Source organism: Sander lucioperca, chromosome 16 (assembly GCF_008315115.2).
Source record: "Sander lucioperca isolate FBNREF2018 chromosome 16, SLUC_FBN_1.2, whole genome shotgun sequence".
NCBI lineage: Eukaryota > Metazoa > Chordata > Actinopteri > Perciformes > Percidae > Sander > Sander lucioperca.
This window is the reverse complement of record NC_050188.1, coordinates 30,979,920-30,996,929: the sequence shown is the minus strand read 5'-3', so window position 1 is coordinate 30,996,929 and position 17,010 is coordinate 30,979,920. Positions and strand designations below refer to the sequence as shown.

Sequence of the window (17,010 nt, the reverse complement as noted above, 5' to 3'; positions counted from 1 at the left end):
AAAACACACGCAAATAGACAAAACACATGCAAATTAAGAAAACATCTTCAATAATTTGACAACACATGCGCAGCATTTAGCAAACGCGCTGCAAATACACAACACAACCAAATACACAAATGCGCTGCAAATACACCCAACACCACCAAATACACAAACGCGCTGCAAATACACAACACAACCAAATACACAAACGCGCTGCAAATACACAAACGATGCAAAATGAAAAGCACACAAACCCCAAAAACAAATGCAACAAAAAAAAAAACACTGCATCCAGTTTACACAACGGCAGGCGAGGTTATGTCAGACAGAGTGGATATTTTGTTTTCCTAAATTTGTTTTTTATCCATTGCCTTCCTCTTTCCATGCAAAGGGCAGACCAGTTAGCTTCTATCTCTCAAGCTATATGCTACTCTAAAGCCTCTGCAGCTGGCCTCTGTGGCTTGCCTTAACCCAATCAGTGACTCACCCAAGTTTCAATTTCACAGTGTGCTGCGCCCCATGCTCTGGGGACTGTGGTAGCACTTCTGCCGCTGGGACTGCTGATTCATGTGTCCGGAAGGGCCATTATTACAGTCTCTCCATCAGATCTGTGTCCCAGAGGGGAACAGAGATTTACACAAGGCCCCACACATTTTGTCATTAAGATGTGACAGATATGGATGGATTTTATGAATCATCTTCACGTTTGAAGACTAATAGAGTCTTTGTGATTTACATGGCTCTCCCCAGGACTGCTAATTGAGTCCCATCTATCTACAGAGAGGTGTAAATACACAAAGGTAGCGGAGAAAGAGCACACGGGCAAAGTAGAGGTAGCGTTGCTCATCTCACATGATTGTATAATTGATTGATTCTGCTTGAGGATTAAACTTTAAAAAGATGTCACGAGGAGCTAGTAAGTTACACTGACTCTTTCATTTCATGTTTTATTCATATCAAACATTGTTGGATGTTGCTGCTAAGATGAAGAAAAAGCTGTCTCACCATGCACATTTGGAGCAGTTCATTAAAAGCAAGTGAGAACGATCTTATTTCAACTCAAGTGTCGACAAATAACAGCACCGAGACGTGAAAATGAGATTCTCTGTCCTGATGTGTCCCAGTCAGCCAACTACAGAAAAACAAATTGTACAATTTTGTGTGGATAAGAAGATGAATCTTGACATTGAATAAACAGTAGTTCCTCTTGCATCCTAAGGTTTGGGATGATGTCCATTTTTAACTTTTTCCTTCATTACAAAAATCACTCTTTCAAGGCATTTTTAACTCTAAAATCTTAATTTCTCAAATGTTTCTACACAGACAAATACAGACACTAATACTTCTAGAAGATTTGAACTAGAACACAAATTGATTTCTTTTGGAAATGATTTGAAATATTCTTAGTGCACTGGCAGATAACTTGTCACTTGGTTTAAGAAAATGAGCCTTTTAGGAAAAGTGTTTTTCCTCACAAACACCAGAGAAGAACGGTGCAGTTAAGTAGGCAAGCTAGCAGCTGAGAGAAAATGTGATTCTCTTAAAATTAAGCATCTGTCACCTAGTGTTTTATTTGCACAATGGCAAAATAGGTTCTGTAGCATTTGCTCTCCCCCGTTGTTTTGACTTCCTCTCCAGAAGCCGTATAGTCCTTCGCAATTACTTTTCACCGTGCTTTTGGAGAAAAAAGTCCTATTCCAGCTGAGTGATGTTTTGTTTGCTGAAAACTCTGTTTGGTTTGATAGTGTGAAAATTGACACTCCAAGAAGCTCGGTAAACTCGGTCCAAAGTTTCTCTAAAACTCTCATTAATATTTAATGGTCAGCACTCCCTGCTGTCTGCTTTTATAGGAGATGCGGTGACACAGAGAACCAGAGGTAGAGGGATACCACCTAGAGCGATTTCCCAGCATGCTGAAAGACAGAATAAAGATAGATTATTTTCTTCTTTTCAAACTGGGAAATGTGTTGAGCCGACAAAGTTACACAGTCGGTGGTTGTGCAATGTACTGAATCAAGATAGAAAATAGGGTGGATAGAGGATAAATAAAAAAACATAAGTTGTAACCCAGACAGATATAAAGCCTCTGTTTTTGCAGCAACCTGTCACAGGTTTAATTGGATCCTCTTTGAGGTATGGTAGCTATTTAACAGACTTTCTTTAGCACCGCATTAATACGTTGTTTTTTATCAAGACATAGAAAGACTCCGAATATTGCTATTGCTATATACTATTCTGTGTTTTACAGCTACAGACTTCTTTACAGTAGTACAATATAACCACAAGCTCTTTCCAAAATAACTAGAAAAACCAGGAGTGTTTAGACAGTGTGGTAATTTGTGGGGCGATTTTAGACCCTTTTTAGGGGGGCTCAAGCCTCTCTCTCTCTCAAGCCTCTGTCTCTCTCTCTCTATCAAACACTGTTCTTCCTTATCATCCTTGGCAGCCTGCTCGTCTAATTACAATCTCTCTTTTATCTCTCCACCCAGGGGATGTACAGTTGCTGCCAGTTTGAGGATGAGACGGCACCGGGAGGTAGTAAAAGCTCCCTGCCCCAATACCACACCATGACCACCATGAACACCATGCCTACTGGATCCCAACACCTCGTTACAGCCACAGTAAATAACACGGCTGCCATTGCCATGGTGCAGCAGCAACAGCAGCAAAAGCACCACCAACAACAGCAACAAGGGCCAACCTATACCACCATGTTACCCGGATCGCCACCAACTATAGGACACTCAGCAATGGCTCTGGGACCCTCCAACAGCCCCTTACTGGAAGGCCCCATGCCCTGCTCCACCTTCCTGCCTCGCCATGACCGCAGACTTGCTGTTGTTGATCGCTGGAACAGGCCAAAGCCAGAGCAAGTCATGAGCGGAGGCAGTGGTGGAGGATTGGGTGTTGGGGGGATAGCAGGAGGGATCACTGAACTTCAGGTCCCACAGTATCAGCTGAACCTTGGACAGCACTGGAGCCTGCAAGTGGCAGGTGGAGCAGGGGGAGGGGGTGACACAAGTCTAGATGAATATAAGCGCTACTATGGTCCTATAGATCCAGAGGGGCTAGGAGCTACCTCTGACCAACAGGCAGGGGGCCCCCAGCAGACTCCCAAAGCTAATCCGCGAGGCTCCAAAGCCTCAGGGATGCCACGGCCGCTTCCTAAAGGCCTCCAGCAAGGCCTCCAGCAAGGCCTCCAGCAAGGCCTCCAGCAAGGCCTCCAGCAAGCCCTCCAACAAGGCTCCCAACAAGGCCCAGGGCACTTAATCTCCAAGCCACCTCCACTGATCCCATGTTCACCACGAAGGCCTCCTTTCTGGCGACGGGGAAGCCTCACTCAGGCAAGGAGAAAAAGCTCAGGAGGTCCCCTGTACGAGAATATACTCCCTCTGGGGAGACGAGGAGGTGGGAGGTATGGAGCAAGCGATGGAGGTGGAAGAAGAGGGCGACGTCCTCCACCTCCTCCTCTGCCTGTTCCCCTTTCCTCCCCAACACACACTCCTACCACACCCTCCTCCCCATGCCGTTTCTACTCCTCCTGCTCCAGTGCCTCATCCTCTTCCTCTTCCTCTACATCAACCTCATCCTCTTCTTCGTCCTCTGTCTCACTGTCTAGGTCAAATTCCCCGTCTTCTTGCTCCAGTGAGAGCTCCTACAACTCCTCGCTGAGTTTCCGGTATCGAGCAGGTGACCGGGACTTTACGGTTGATGACGATTATGACTCAGATCTGCTTACAGAGGAGTCTAGCCTCCTGTTAGGGTCACGGAAGAAGATTCGTTCACGTCGCATGTCATCGCGCTCGCTGCCGTGCAGCCCGCCACCTCCACCAATCCCGCCCAGGAAGCCCCGCCCTCAAAAAGATTATGGCAGAGAGAGAACAGGCAGCCAGCTGGCCCAGTTACAGGAGTGGTGGGCATCATGGGGAGAGAGAGAGCGATCGAGGGCAGGAACAACGAGCCGGGGAGATGGAACAGTTAGTAGACAGGATAAGAGACACCACAAAGAGAGGGAACATGAGAGGAAGAGAAGGAAGAAGGGCCGAAAGAAGAAGAAGAGGGAGGAGAGGGAGAGAGAAAGGGAGCGAAAGCGGCGCAAGGCAAAGAAGAGAAAGAAAGACGATAAGGTGAAGAAGAGAGAGCGGAAGAGGTCAGTGCAGGAGGGAGGAGATGCTGAAAAAAGGGAGGAACTCAAATCAGGGACCGCAGATTACCCATCATACCCACCCCTGAGACGAGAGTCTTTTCGGAAAAAGAGTGAAAGCTCAATCCGAAGCTACGGATGGAACATCTCAGGTGAAGAGGAGAGGAAGGAAAGAGAAGAGAAAGAGAGGGATGATGGGCAAGAGAGCAGAGGGAAAGAAAGACAAACCAGACGAAGGAACAGCAAGCACTATCATAGCTCCAGCACTAAGCCTTCGACGTCCGTCAAGTTCTGGGGAGGGGTCAACCCGTCCTCCGTCACCATTCCATCTGCCTTTCTGCCCTTGTTGCCTGTCTCCTCTAAAAGGAGGAAGAGTAAAAGTTCAGACAGGGATGCTGTAGGAATGGAAGGAGAGAGGAGGCCATTGCTAGGACGCGACGGAAGAAGTGAGATTCACTCCAAGGAGGGGTTGTCTATCCACGAGTGGGGGTCCGAAGTAGAGGGTGAGGGAGAAGATTCAGAGCTGGAGAGGAGGAAAGCAGATCGTGGAAAGAGGCGTGGAGGAGGAAGGACAATGTCCGATGAGGAGCGGGACCGTGATAAGGTAGTCGGGATATATTCTGATGATGATGGTTCTTCAGGAGAGTTTGGAAAGTTTGAGAGGTACTGGGAGGATCATGAAGGCAGGGCAGTGGGAGGAATTGGTGGGGGTGGTTGGTTTTTCAGCACCTACCCCTCCAGGGAGAAAGCCGGCAGCATCAACAGTAGAGATGATCTGTTCCTGGAGCGAGGAGAGAGGTGGGGGACAGCCGAAAGTGGATGGGGGTCTGGTGGAGGTCGTGGTGGTGGTGGTGGTGGTGGTGGAGGAGAGAGAGGGTGGGGATCGGGATCACAATGGCCCCCGCCTCCTCTCACCCCACCACCTCCTCGACGATACTGGTCCGTTGACAAGCTCCACATGCAGGATGAGAAGAAGAGCAAGCGCAAGTCAAAGGAAAAGGGAAGAGGGCATGCTGCTTGTTCCTCCTGTCATTCCCCCCGGCACCATCCGCACTCCCATTCCTCCAAATGGGCCCGCGTAACCTCGCGAAGCCAGGAAGAGCTATACCAGCAAAGCCAGAGTTTTGGTGGGCCCCTGAAGCCCAAACAGGAATCCTCATCCTCCACCAAACCTGATCGCTCACAGAATCCATCCAAATCTGGCAGCCAGTCAAACCTCAGTATCCAGCAGCGGACACAGAGAACAGATAGGGATCGAGATCGAGGACGACAATCGTCCCCACCTCCGAGCCTCTTACCAAACTTGCCACCCCCGCTTCCTGCCCTCCCAGCTCCTCCGTCCTCATCTCACCCTATCCACGTTCCTCCCCCTACCTCTTCCTCTTCCGTATCCTCTCCCTCTTTGGTGTCCTCCACCCCAGGGGCACCCCAGCCCTCCTCCATGGCTTCGGCAAGTGCCAAACTACAGTACCAGAGGTTGCGCTCTGTACCCCAGCCCCAGAGGTTCCCTCAGTCTCCTCATTTACCCCTCAAAGCCAAGAGTCTTTGCTCACGAAGGGGCTCAGCCCATTTTTCCAGTGTGGAGAGCGAAGTCTGAAGTTCAACAAGGTATCAAAAGTCATAAGGGACCCCTGCGAGGCTGAGGCTAAGCAGGTGATCTGAATCTGCCCGGCAGCAAACATGGGTGCGCAGCCAGGTCAGTACAGTGTACGCACTGAGCCCTTTCCTAAAATTGTGCACAAAGAAAGAAAGAAAGAAAGAAGGAAACAAACCAGAGAGCCAAACAAACCCAATGGGGTAGGTCAAAGGAACACGGGAGCAATCTTGTGCTAACTGTTTTTTCCTTTCATCCCTCTGTGTGTGAAAGACTACAACCACAGCACCATCTTGCATTCTGAACTGGGTTATGAACGAATACACTAAAAGCAAATCAGACATTAAAAGTGGTACAACTGAAGGAGACTCCTTTGCTATAGACAGTAAGAGATGTTGAAGTAGAGCAGTAGTTTGTATTCAGAGGATTCTTAATGCTTACTGAGGGCTCAGGAACTTTGTAGTACTGCTCTCAGAAGCCTTTAACACAGAACAGTGTTCTTATAGTTTTCCCTTAAACAAATCGCTTACCCCTATTTTTCTTTTTCCTTAACAAACTGTTTACACCCCCGCAGAACTGTGACACCCTCCCGAGGCACTTTTGTTGTGTATGATCATTACCCTCTTGTTTAGAGGGAGAGGAGGGTGATAAGCACCTTGTCTTCTCTGTTATCCATGCACCATCTCCTGGTCTTTTTTGTTCTGCTCTATCTTTTCCCCCTTTTTTCTCTCTTCTCACCCCTTTTTTCCCCTTTCTGTTTTTCTCTGCTTTCCCTCTTTTCCCACCTTATTCATGTATTTGTCTCCTCATCGCTCTTGTCATCTCCTCTCCCCTCTTGGCTCCTCTCCTCGATGTGATTATTCCGTGTGTCTGTGCTTTTCTGTGTTTGTATTCTTGACAACAGGGTAAGTCAACTGTGACTGATATTCTACTGGCTTAATGAAAAGCTGAGTGCCAAACTTAAGTAGAACTCGACATCAATCTGTACAACGTTAGCTGCTATGTTTCCTTTTATCTTGTAGAGTATTCCATCATCTCCCAAATATGTGCACATGCAAATACCCACTCACACAGATAAAAGTGCACACAAACACTTGCATACATGCACGTGCAAGAACGTGCGTCTAAACAAGTCAATTGATCTGTTCTCTTTGTTGAGCAATACATTATTCACCCTCTGTTCACGTTACAATTTTATACTTTGAAACTTTTACTTTACTTCTGTGTTGTAGTTGTTGTTGTTGTTGTTATTGATTGTGTTCTATATATCAAGACATGTATTAAGTCTAATACAATGTAAGCACTGTGCCATACTACTCAAGCTGCACATGAAACGTTCTCTCAACTACCTAACTACGACAACGGTGGATAAACAGGAAGTTGTCTTTTTCCTCCCTGTATTTGACTGAATGTAATGTCAGCCGCCATAAGGTGTGCTGCAACAACAATTAAGACACTTGGAGATATGAAAAGAGTTGACTCAGTTCATTGTTGACGTGGCCTGACAAGCAACGGTATGCAAAACGTGCAGGGTAAGCTGCAGCTGATGTAAGTAATAATCTTTAATATTTTCCGTAAAATAAATGTCGCCGAATGAGGTAACACAAGCCCTCGCATTTGTAGTATTACAAACTGGGTGTCTTTGGTGACATTCGCAGGAAAAATCCCAAGCTGCGCACAGTTAGTGACACGTTTTCTGTCACCCAGCAGTGGTTGGGTCCGCCAGAGAGGGTAGGCAGAGCTAACGCAATAGAATCGCTCTTCAACTCGAACTGACTGACGTCACACTGGCAACACTGTTTTGGATCTCTGGTGATCCAGAAACACACCTGCAATGATCGCTTATCGCCATAGGTGCCGCCAAAGAGAATGAAACACATTTTCGAGATTTGCACCTGCAGGTGGTCAAATTGGTGCAAAGACTAGATAGAATACAGCAAAACTAAAACGAATTAACCCAGGTCTGCTTGCCATCAAGCAGGAGATATGTGGAGCGGGTTGACCAGAGAAGTTGAAAGATTGTTGCAGGAAAATACATACTTAGCCTTTACTTACTATAGCCTTTGGGGTCGATCACACCGAGAAGCGTCGCTATAAACGCGGCGCCAGCAAAACCATTGTTTTCCCTCTTTCTTGCACCGCGCGTTGTGTGTTTCTAGCATTTTTTAGACGTGCATAAATAATCATTGTTTTAGCAAATGCCGCGAGTCGCACCACCCGTCAATGTCACACTTGGCCAAAAGCAGCCGATCAAATCGATCAAGAGGTGGGCTTTACCACTTCCTTCCTGTTTTGATGCCCGTAAATGACAGCATCTAGCTTCCTGTTTGTTAGCATGTACACAACACTGTTTATAAATCACATTAAAAGAAGTTGAAACTGGAGTTGGACTACATTAACTTTACACTTTACTGACTAACTGGCCGTAAATGCGACCGTTAACACTTTAATTAGCCCGTATATTGCTTATGCTAATTGCTTATGCTGATTTCCAACTATCATATTAGCATGCAAACAGCTAATTTTGCTGCTCTCTCTCTGCTTGAATCCATTGTTTTTTTTCCCGTTGATCACAGTTGAACGCCCGGTTGCCGTAGTGGCAGCTTTTCGGTGCGATCGGCCCCTTATGCTAATAGTTTCTGCCTAATGTTATGTGTAAAGCATAAGTATGAAGGTATGTTTTTTTATCAACATGTCTGAGGTTAGCCTCATGCTATGAAGACAAGTGTATTCGGACAGGGAGGAATTCGATGAGTGAGCAGTTAGATCTAATGCGAGTGCCGTTTTGATGTCAAAGAGACCGTGCCTATGTTAGATGCTAGCTAGCGGATGAGACTGTTTTGAAGAAGTGCTAGATCTGAGTGACTGTGTATGAAAGACACAGTAGCACCTCCTGTGCGATTATTATAATTTGTTTTAAGTGTTTCTCACCTTGTAAATGTGTAATCAAGAGCTACAGCTTTTTAATCCATAACCGAGCTGACACCAGCAGTTACACTCCGATGCCAAGCACTTAGCTAGAGTAGCTCAGTACATCCATCAACATTAGAGTCTAGCATCAGGACACTGGACATGGAGTTTTTAGTGAAGAGGCAAGAACCGCTGGCACAAACGGCGTTTGTGTTTTTTCAGTCGGTCATAACGCCTGAGCCATCTTCCCCATAACAGTCTGGTCAGCTCTTGTTTGCCTGGAACTGCATCTGAGCCATAATTTACTTCAGCTGAAGAAGAAAAAAAAAAAGAGAACTTACGTTTTTAACATAAACTTGCTGTGTAGAGTTTGTCTGCCTTTCTTTAGGAAAATAAATCTATATATATATTTATCATATATATATATATATATATATTTGTGGCGGTGGGTAGTGTTAGAGAAAATTGTTGTTTAGCGTCTTGGTATTTAGGGATATTGTTTTTCACTCCAAGTCCATTTCAATAATAATATAAATGTTATGTGTTAAAAACACATACTCCCTCATATTCATCGACAACAGGGAAATTCTTGATTACTTTCTGTATTAAGCCAAGTTGGAGGCACTTCGGTGATTTGCTTGTTAAAATCAGCAATCATCTTCTTTCACAAATCTCAATGAAAGCCGGAAAAGGTTGAGTAAGTGTGACATGTTTCTGTGCATTCACACCGCAAGCAACTCAAGTCTGTTGCCCCAAGTACAATCAGTCTCTGTGACCTAACAGAATTTGCTTACTTTTGCCTCTGAAAAGTTGGCTTTAGCCCAACCATTTAGGCATATTCGTCTTGCTGTGTCTGCTGCTGTATAGCGTCAGCGAGCTAGCATAAACGGCACAGCAGCTGCTAGCGGTGTGAACACAAAGCTTGGGCGTTTCCCCCGAGAAACGAGCCGCCTGTCTTTCCTTCTCTCCCCTCGCCTCTTTTTTCTCACGTCGATCCATTGTGTTGCTGCGTGTCTGCAATTGTAAAGCTTGTCTGTTTTGAAAAAAAAAGAAGAGTATCTGTGGATATATTTATTTCATCTAAAAAATATATATATATCTAAATATATATGATAGTATATTTCAAGGCGCTAAGATCTATGTTATATAAGTTTGTCTACTAAATTTTTGGTATTATCTCAATGAATGTCTTTTTTTTTTTTTGTCTGTCTGTCTCTCCTCGTCTCGAACCTCCTGCCCAGCTCCCTACCCTCCAGCGAAAACAGAGACCAGTATGTAACTGTGTTTTTGCTCACTTAAGACCAACCATTCGCCTCCATTAGCTATCTACTTGTAGCTGACGCTAAGATTTCAACATGAGTGACAACGCGGAGGGGTGCGCGAGTTTCTTACGACCGTGTCACTGTAGCAGTGGTGGCGTGTGTTTGTCTACCCAGAGGGGCCTTTATGTTTGGCTTGGGCTACAGTTTAACGACTAATTAAACCTTTTATGGATACAGCAGCTTTTACCACAACTCACCTATGTAGGGGGTCATATTCTCGACCTTGTTTTGGGGTTCACGTCGGACCTTGGAGTTTTTACCGCAGTGTAGAGTACGGTGACCTCTTTGAAACACAATGTAGCGAGCAGCACAGGCTTTTTTTTGCATCTCTTAGTAGCTGTATTACTATACAAAAACATGCACAGCTACCCCTGCCAACCAACCTATACGGTATATATAAGGACTTTGATAAACGTACATAGTGTGTTGTATCTGCCAAGCTGCTGTGCTGTAAAAAAAAAACAAACAAAAAAAACAAAAAACAAAAGGAGATATAAAAAAGAATTATACACAACAGACACACTGTTTCTTTCTTAATTTTACAAAACTGGTAAAGCTAATATGACACATGTCAGGGGCTGGGCTAAATCTGCTCGCTAGTGTGGTTTCCACTAAGGCCAAAAATGGCCCAACCAGGGCTTTCTTTTGATAATCGCATCTTCAGACTTTTATTCCTAAATGGACAACAAGGATCCTGCACAGATCATTGGCTAGAACTTGGAAACACTGCCTGAGATAAGAGATAACCCTCCTGGCCATACTGCACTTATGTATGTGCTTATGATCGGTCAGTATGGTCGAAGGTAAATCAATTTTCAACCTAGCGTTTAGTAATATATGAAGCATTTACCGGCCCTCAGCCCTGGTAAGCCCAGTTTTAGCCTGCAGTGGAAACACGTCCACAGTTTCTGCCTGTACACCTCTGAACAATGTCTCAAGGCCTTGTATTAATACTGCTGTATTGACTGTAAGTTGTGCTCCACTTTATTGTCAGTACCTCACCCACACAGACCCACACACATGCACACACTGTCTGATTCACATGAGCGCACACACACACACACACACACACACACACACACACACACGTTTATTTCACTATCTTTGTGGGGACCCGTCATTGACATAATGCATTCCCTAGCCCCTTACCCTAACCTTAACCATCACAACTAAATGCCTAACCTTAACCCTTACCCTCACCCTAACCATAACCTAATTCTAACCCTAATCCTGAAACCAAGTCTTAACCCTCAAACAGCCCTTTAACCTTGTGGGGTCCAGCGTTTTGGGCCCCACAAGGCTGTGCAGACCCCACAAGTATACTGTATTCCCCAGTTTCTGGACCCCACAAATATAGTAAAACAAGCGCACACACATACAGGTAGCAAGGGTGGTAAGACATTTTGCCACCAGTGGGGACAATGACAATACTGTGCTGCACTGCAAGCAGGACAGAAGTAAAAAGATGATTTTAATAAAGAACTGAAACAAATAGCTGAGTTTTTATTTTGGGTGAGTGGATTAATACATATTAACTTAATTGTTTGATTGTTACTTTCATATTTGAAAAAGATGGCTCACTTTCTTAACCAGTGCCATTTTTAAAGAAATGGACTTGTTGTAATCTGAATTAGGCAACTGTGCAATTTACCCCAGTGGAAGCAGGAGGTAACCAGTTCAGAGTTTGATCATTTGAAGGACCAAGGCAGCATGCGGTACATGCACAGTAATCATGTGTGCAGCTCTCTCTAGATTTATTACATACAGTAGATCACATGTAGATGTATGATGCAAAGTGGAGAATGTTAGACTATTTCGTGAAATGAATGGGTACTCATGTCCTATGCAGATTAGATTAAAAAGGGTGAAACACCAAGATGTAAAGAAAAGTAACAAGTGCCCAATCATACCAGATGGCATTGCATTGACAGAATCAACAGTCTTCACAAAATGTATGTGAAGAACATATCTTTTATCTTTTGGTTTGATGATTCATCCGGGAGAGTTTATTGCCGATCCAAGCCTTAGAAGTGCTCTGACTGTGTGTCACTTTACCTTGTCTATGAGAATTAATGAACTGGACTTTTACCGGGGTGCCCAAAATAACTCTTTCAACTTCTACACATGGGGCCAAAAATAAAAGCTGCCAAGAAGTGAATGATTCTGTTACGTCAAACCTTGTGCATCAACTGCCTGTCATTCCCCTTTTTGTCACTTTTTTTACCACGTAGGGAATCGATGACTTCATCAGAGTTATTGAGACATTTTTCTGTAAAAGGCCCAGTCTTCGGTAGAAGCTAATAAGTGTATTTTGCAATAAAGTCAATAAAACTCTGGTTCAATGTCTTTAAAATCCAAGATAAAGAAATGATAAGGCTGAAAATGAAGAGAAAAAAAGAGAGGGAAGACAGGGCTGCTAAATAATAAATAAAAGTGTTGGACAAAAGGCATAAAACATAAAGTAAAGAAGAGAGCAAGTGATGGATAGGTGGGGGTGGCGAGAAGTGGGGAAGAGACAGTTAAAGACAGCAACACTGATAGAATGAGGACTAAAACAAGAAAAAGAAAGGTGGGTGGGAGGAAGGAAAGAGAGAGAGAGAGAGAGACAGCACTTGTGCTGTCTGCAGGGCAAGAAAGAGCCGGTTGTCATTTCTGCCAACAATAGGCCACCGCTGAGCACTGCCTGTATTAGGAACACTGCAGATATGGATAATTCTCACACACATTTTTTGTCTCCCGCACTTGTTCTCCTTCACTCAAACATAACACACACACACACTTTCTCCCTCTTACACAGCAGGAATTACCTTCTAATACTGCCTCTGCCTGTTGTTTCACAGTACTATAATTAGACGGCAGGTTCAGGAGTTCAACTGTATTGACTCTAAATGAGCTTTAATGCACACACTATAAAAGCCGATTTAATTTCTGCTGTCATGTGTGTGTGTTCTTTGATTAATGTCTCCTCTTATAATATCTCTCCTGTGGGTGTATACCTGCGTACATGTGTCTACATAATGCCTGCAACCCTCACTACATACTTGTGTGAAGGGTAATAAAATGTCAGGGTTATCACATTTACGAGACGGCTCAAGCCGGTGTTAAACTGCTTAATGGACGTGGTGTGACAGTTCTTTATACTGCACATACAGTAAATGACACAATGTGATGATGCATTCACCGCTGACCTTAGCGGATGTTTGGTGACAGAAGAATACACACCCGTAACAAAAAATACACAGAAATGTAACCCTTTTTTCATCCGTTAAAGCAGGTAACATCTCATTTTCTTAAGGGACATCGAAAACTGCCGCAGTAGATGTTTGTACAACATCATTGGCTTTTTTGTAACTTATCAACAGCAAAATACCCATTCATGTGAAAGTAAAAACAAGTCTACAAAGTAATTTAGGTAATTGCAAAAATATAATACAAAATATTTACGTATTCATCCACTTGAATAGAGCACATGTGACCCATCACTGGCGCAGCCAGTTGGTTTTAAACGTCACATAATTAGTTGACTGGGCATCACCTGTGTGTAGTCAAGAGATTTCAACTGATGAGTATAAATGCACCTGTATCTGGAGTTTTGAGCCAAAAGCGATCTCCATGATTTTAGCTCCAGTAGAAGAACTAATCTCCATTTAAACTACACAAACCGCATATCTTATCAACATTCTCGTATACTGGGCATGTGCGTGCCGGGTTAAATAGGAGGCACGATGTATACTCCGCCCGTAGCTCATAGTTAGACGTCATGACCAATAAGACCCAATCAGGCGGCGAAACTTTGGCGTCAATGTCGTTGTCAAAGGTCTCCGTTTGCGGCCGTTGAGACTGAAACACAACCCCGGAGATTCCAAACCAATGCGGGGTCAGATGTGTTTTGAAATGTCTCCAGTTTAGGGGCTCTGAAATGCCAGAGCAGTGTGAATGCGAGGTGTAAACGTAGCAAAAGATATTTGTTTTTAAACCAAAACGTAGCAATGTAAATGTAGCCTGTAAATGTAGCCTGTTGATAACAAAAGAACACTCCAAGCAAGGTGATTGAAGAGCACAAGTCAAGGAACAGATCTCATTTTAAGGATTTAATCCCCTTCTGTGTAAGTACATTGAGAACAATGAGAAAAAAAGAGTTAAATTCCTTGTGCACATGTACTTGGCCAATAAAGCTGATTCAATGTTAGAAAGAAATATAACATTAAAACTTCCAAGGGGGTAGAATACTTAAAATAATTTTAGGAATCCCAGATCAGGTCAGTCAGATAGGGCTTCACTAAATGTCTAGAAATTATAAATACAAACATTTTAAAACCAAATCATATAAATTTAACATAAAACTAAACATAATTTAAAAGTCAAATGCAAAGTTGTTTTGCATCTGAACACCCATTTCTATATAAAGTATTGCCTCACACACATACACAACATACTGTATAGTGCTCATAAACTAAACTTAATATGTAGACACACACGACAATAATAACAACTCCGAGGGCTGTCATCGTGGTTTGTGCAATCAGCCTTTAATCAAATAAAGGGAATTCTTTATTCGGTACAATCATAGTTCAGACAATGGTGTGCTTCCCACTTTGTGACAACAGTGTATGTGTGTGTGTGTGTGTGTGTGTGTGTCCTTTTCCTGTTTCAATATGACAATGTCCCAAAGCCAGCTTCATATCGAAATGTTTTACCCATTTTTGTCTGCATAGTTGTGGCTTTTCCTGTTTTATTTTGTCAATTCATCCCCTGTGTGTTACTGTTTCCCTGTTATTTGTTCATGGGTATATTTTACCTGTGTTCTTTCTGTGTTTATCTGTTTTGTTTTCCTATCCATCCTTGTGTATGTTTTCATGCTTCAGTTTCCTGTTTTATTTTGTAGTCTCTTTTTCTCCTGTGTCATGTCTTGTTTTACTTCCTGCATTGTGTGTTTTCCCGCCTTTGTGATTGTCTGCCCCGCCCTGATGTGTTCCACCTGTTCATCAGCCCTTAAGTCACCTGTCCCTCGTTACCTTGTGGATTTAGTCTCTGTGCTTTCTTTGTCTGTTGTCCGATTGTTGTCGTTCCCTGGGTCTCTCCCTGTGTAGATTTGTTGTATTTTCCTTTTGCCATTTTTCTACCTGCTTGCTTCAGGGCACTTTTTGTACACAAAACATTACGCTGCCGCATCTTTGGGGCCAAGCCTGCACAAATCCTGACAATTTTGGTATGGAAGTACCTGACTGGCCTGCACAGAGCCCTGCTCTCAACCCCATCCAACACCTTTTATTGTTAAACCGAAACGCCATTTACGAGCTATGGCCTTCTCACCCAACATCAGTGGCCAACAAATGACAGAAAATCCCTGCAGCCAGCTTTCAAGACCTTGTGGAAAGTCTGAAATCAGAAAACAGCTGCACATTAATGCATGTGGCTTTGGCAGTATCGTAGATTAGAGCTGTAATCGGGCCTTAAAAGTTAGGCCCGACAAGGCCCGAGCCCCTAATACTACCTCATCTTAAAGTCGCAGTAGAGCTACTGCTTTGCCCAGTGTGTTCCCTACAGACACTAAAGGGTAATTTTTGCTTTGTATTTGACACGGAGAGCCACTGACCAAGCGTCAGTATTTTTACGAGTTGGGAGTGAGAACAGGTTGTGTACACACACACACACACACACACACAATATGCCTGTGTTGACCTTGCTCACAGGCAGTTTGCGCAATGTGAACTCAAAAGAGGACATTTGTACCATCAGCCATCGGTGCCAGGAGTTATCACAGAGTAAGTTAGAGTGAAGAATGATCATATAGACACCGCTATAGAGGAAGCACTCAGGGGCATGGCTTCTGTGGCTTCATACACATACACAGACCTTGACACATACCTTGATGTATGAAACACCTCTCAAGGCATCATACATTAGCAGGCGTGTATGTGTCTGATTTATAAGCGAAATTTGTGGGTGGTGTTGATTTACGGCTGTGTGGGGTGAGTTCACATTCAGTTCTCTGAGGACACATGCATGTGCGCACACACACACACACACACACACATCTGACCTGAACCTGTAACATAAGCCCCTTCATATAGTTAGTGTAAGGGTTATATCATTGAGATGGATGATATTTCCGGTTACGTTTGTCAAGGTTTATTAGAGGCTTTTTAATGAATGAACTTTGGCAGGAAATAAAGAAATACACTCGTGTTGTGCCCTTTTTTGTGCAGTCTATGTTTCAGCTGTCTCAATGTTACACAAATCTAGATGTGGAGCAGCATGTGTTCCTCAAAATAAAAACGGCATATCCCATAACCTCACAATGATGAAGCTCTGTCATGGATGTATTTTAAGAACTGGATACAGCATTCGAGGTGGAACCCTGTTTTTTTTCTAAGAGAGTTGCTCAGTGGTGCATGAAGCCATCATAGAGCCAAAACCGTGTATAAAATTACCCGAATGATCGGCAGTGCAACCCATAAAGCAGGCACACTTAAAACTTCCGCTGGCCGAGCCGGCTACTTCTGGTTTCTCTGCTAACTTGACTCGGAATTATTAAATGTTTAAATCGTGCGACTCTTCTGGACTTTCCAAATGTTGTCGTACTGAATGGATTAAATTCTGATAGTGAAACGAGTCATTTTGTGGGGGTTGTGAAGCTCAAAACAATTATCCACTGATTTACAGACGTGTCTTTCACCATGTTAGTCTATGGGGAACAGAACTTTTGGCCACTATGTTCAATTCGCCTTTGAGGCGCACTTCCTGGGGGCCTGAGCTGCATGCAACTTCTCCTCCCTGAAAAAAAAAGAAATGATAGAAAAAAATAAATTGAGAAAGAAGAAATATTAGACACTAAATAATCCAAAATCCATATTTTGACCAGGTGAGCTAATTTGATTCTACATCTATAATGTATTTGCCATCCAAATAGATCTAGGGTAGTGCTCACTGGCGGCTGTGTCCCCAAATTGGACAAATAGTCAACCAATCAGAGCTTTGTACAGTATGCGGGATTAAGAATGGGGAAATCATGTTTCTGCATTTCTGGCTAACTACCCAGCTAAATCTGAAGA

General features: G+C 43.7%; 1 protein-coding gene across 1 annotated transcript in view; it reads left to right on the top strand.

Annotated features, from left to right (window-relative positions):
- grin2da (glutamate receptor, ionotropic, N-methyl D-aspartate 2D, a) overlaps window positions 1-11,447 on the top strand; it is a 275,179-nt gene extending 263,732 nt beyond the window's left edge. Inside the window, exons 19-20 of the mRNA XM_035992896.1 lie at window positions 2,475-11,043; window positions 11,337-11,447. Of these exons, the coding sequence (XP_035848789.1) occupies window positions 2,475-5,726 (3,252 nt within the window). The 3' untranslated portion in view covers window positions 5,727-11,043; window positions 11,337-11,447. The remainder of the gene's footprint in view (window positions 1-2,474; window positions 11,044-11,336) is intronic.
- The last annotated feature ends 5,563 nt before the right edge of the window (window positions 11,448-17,010 follow it).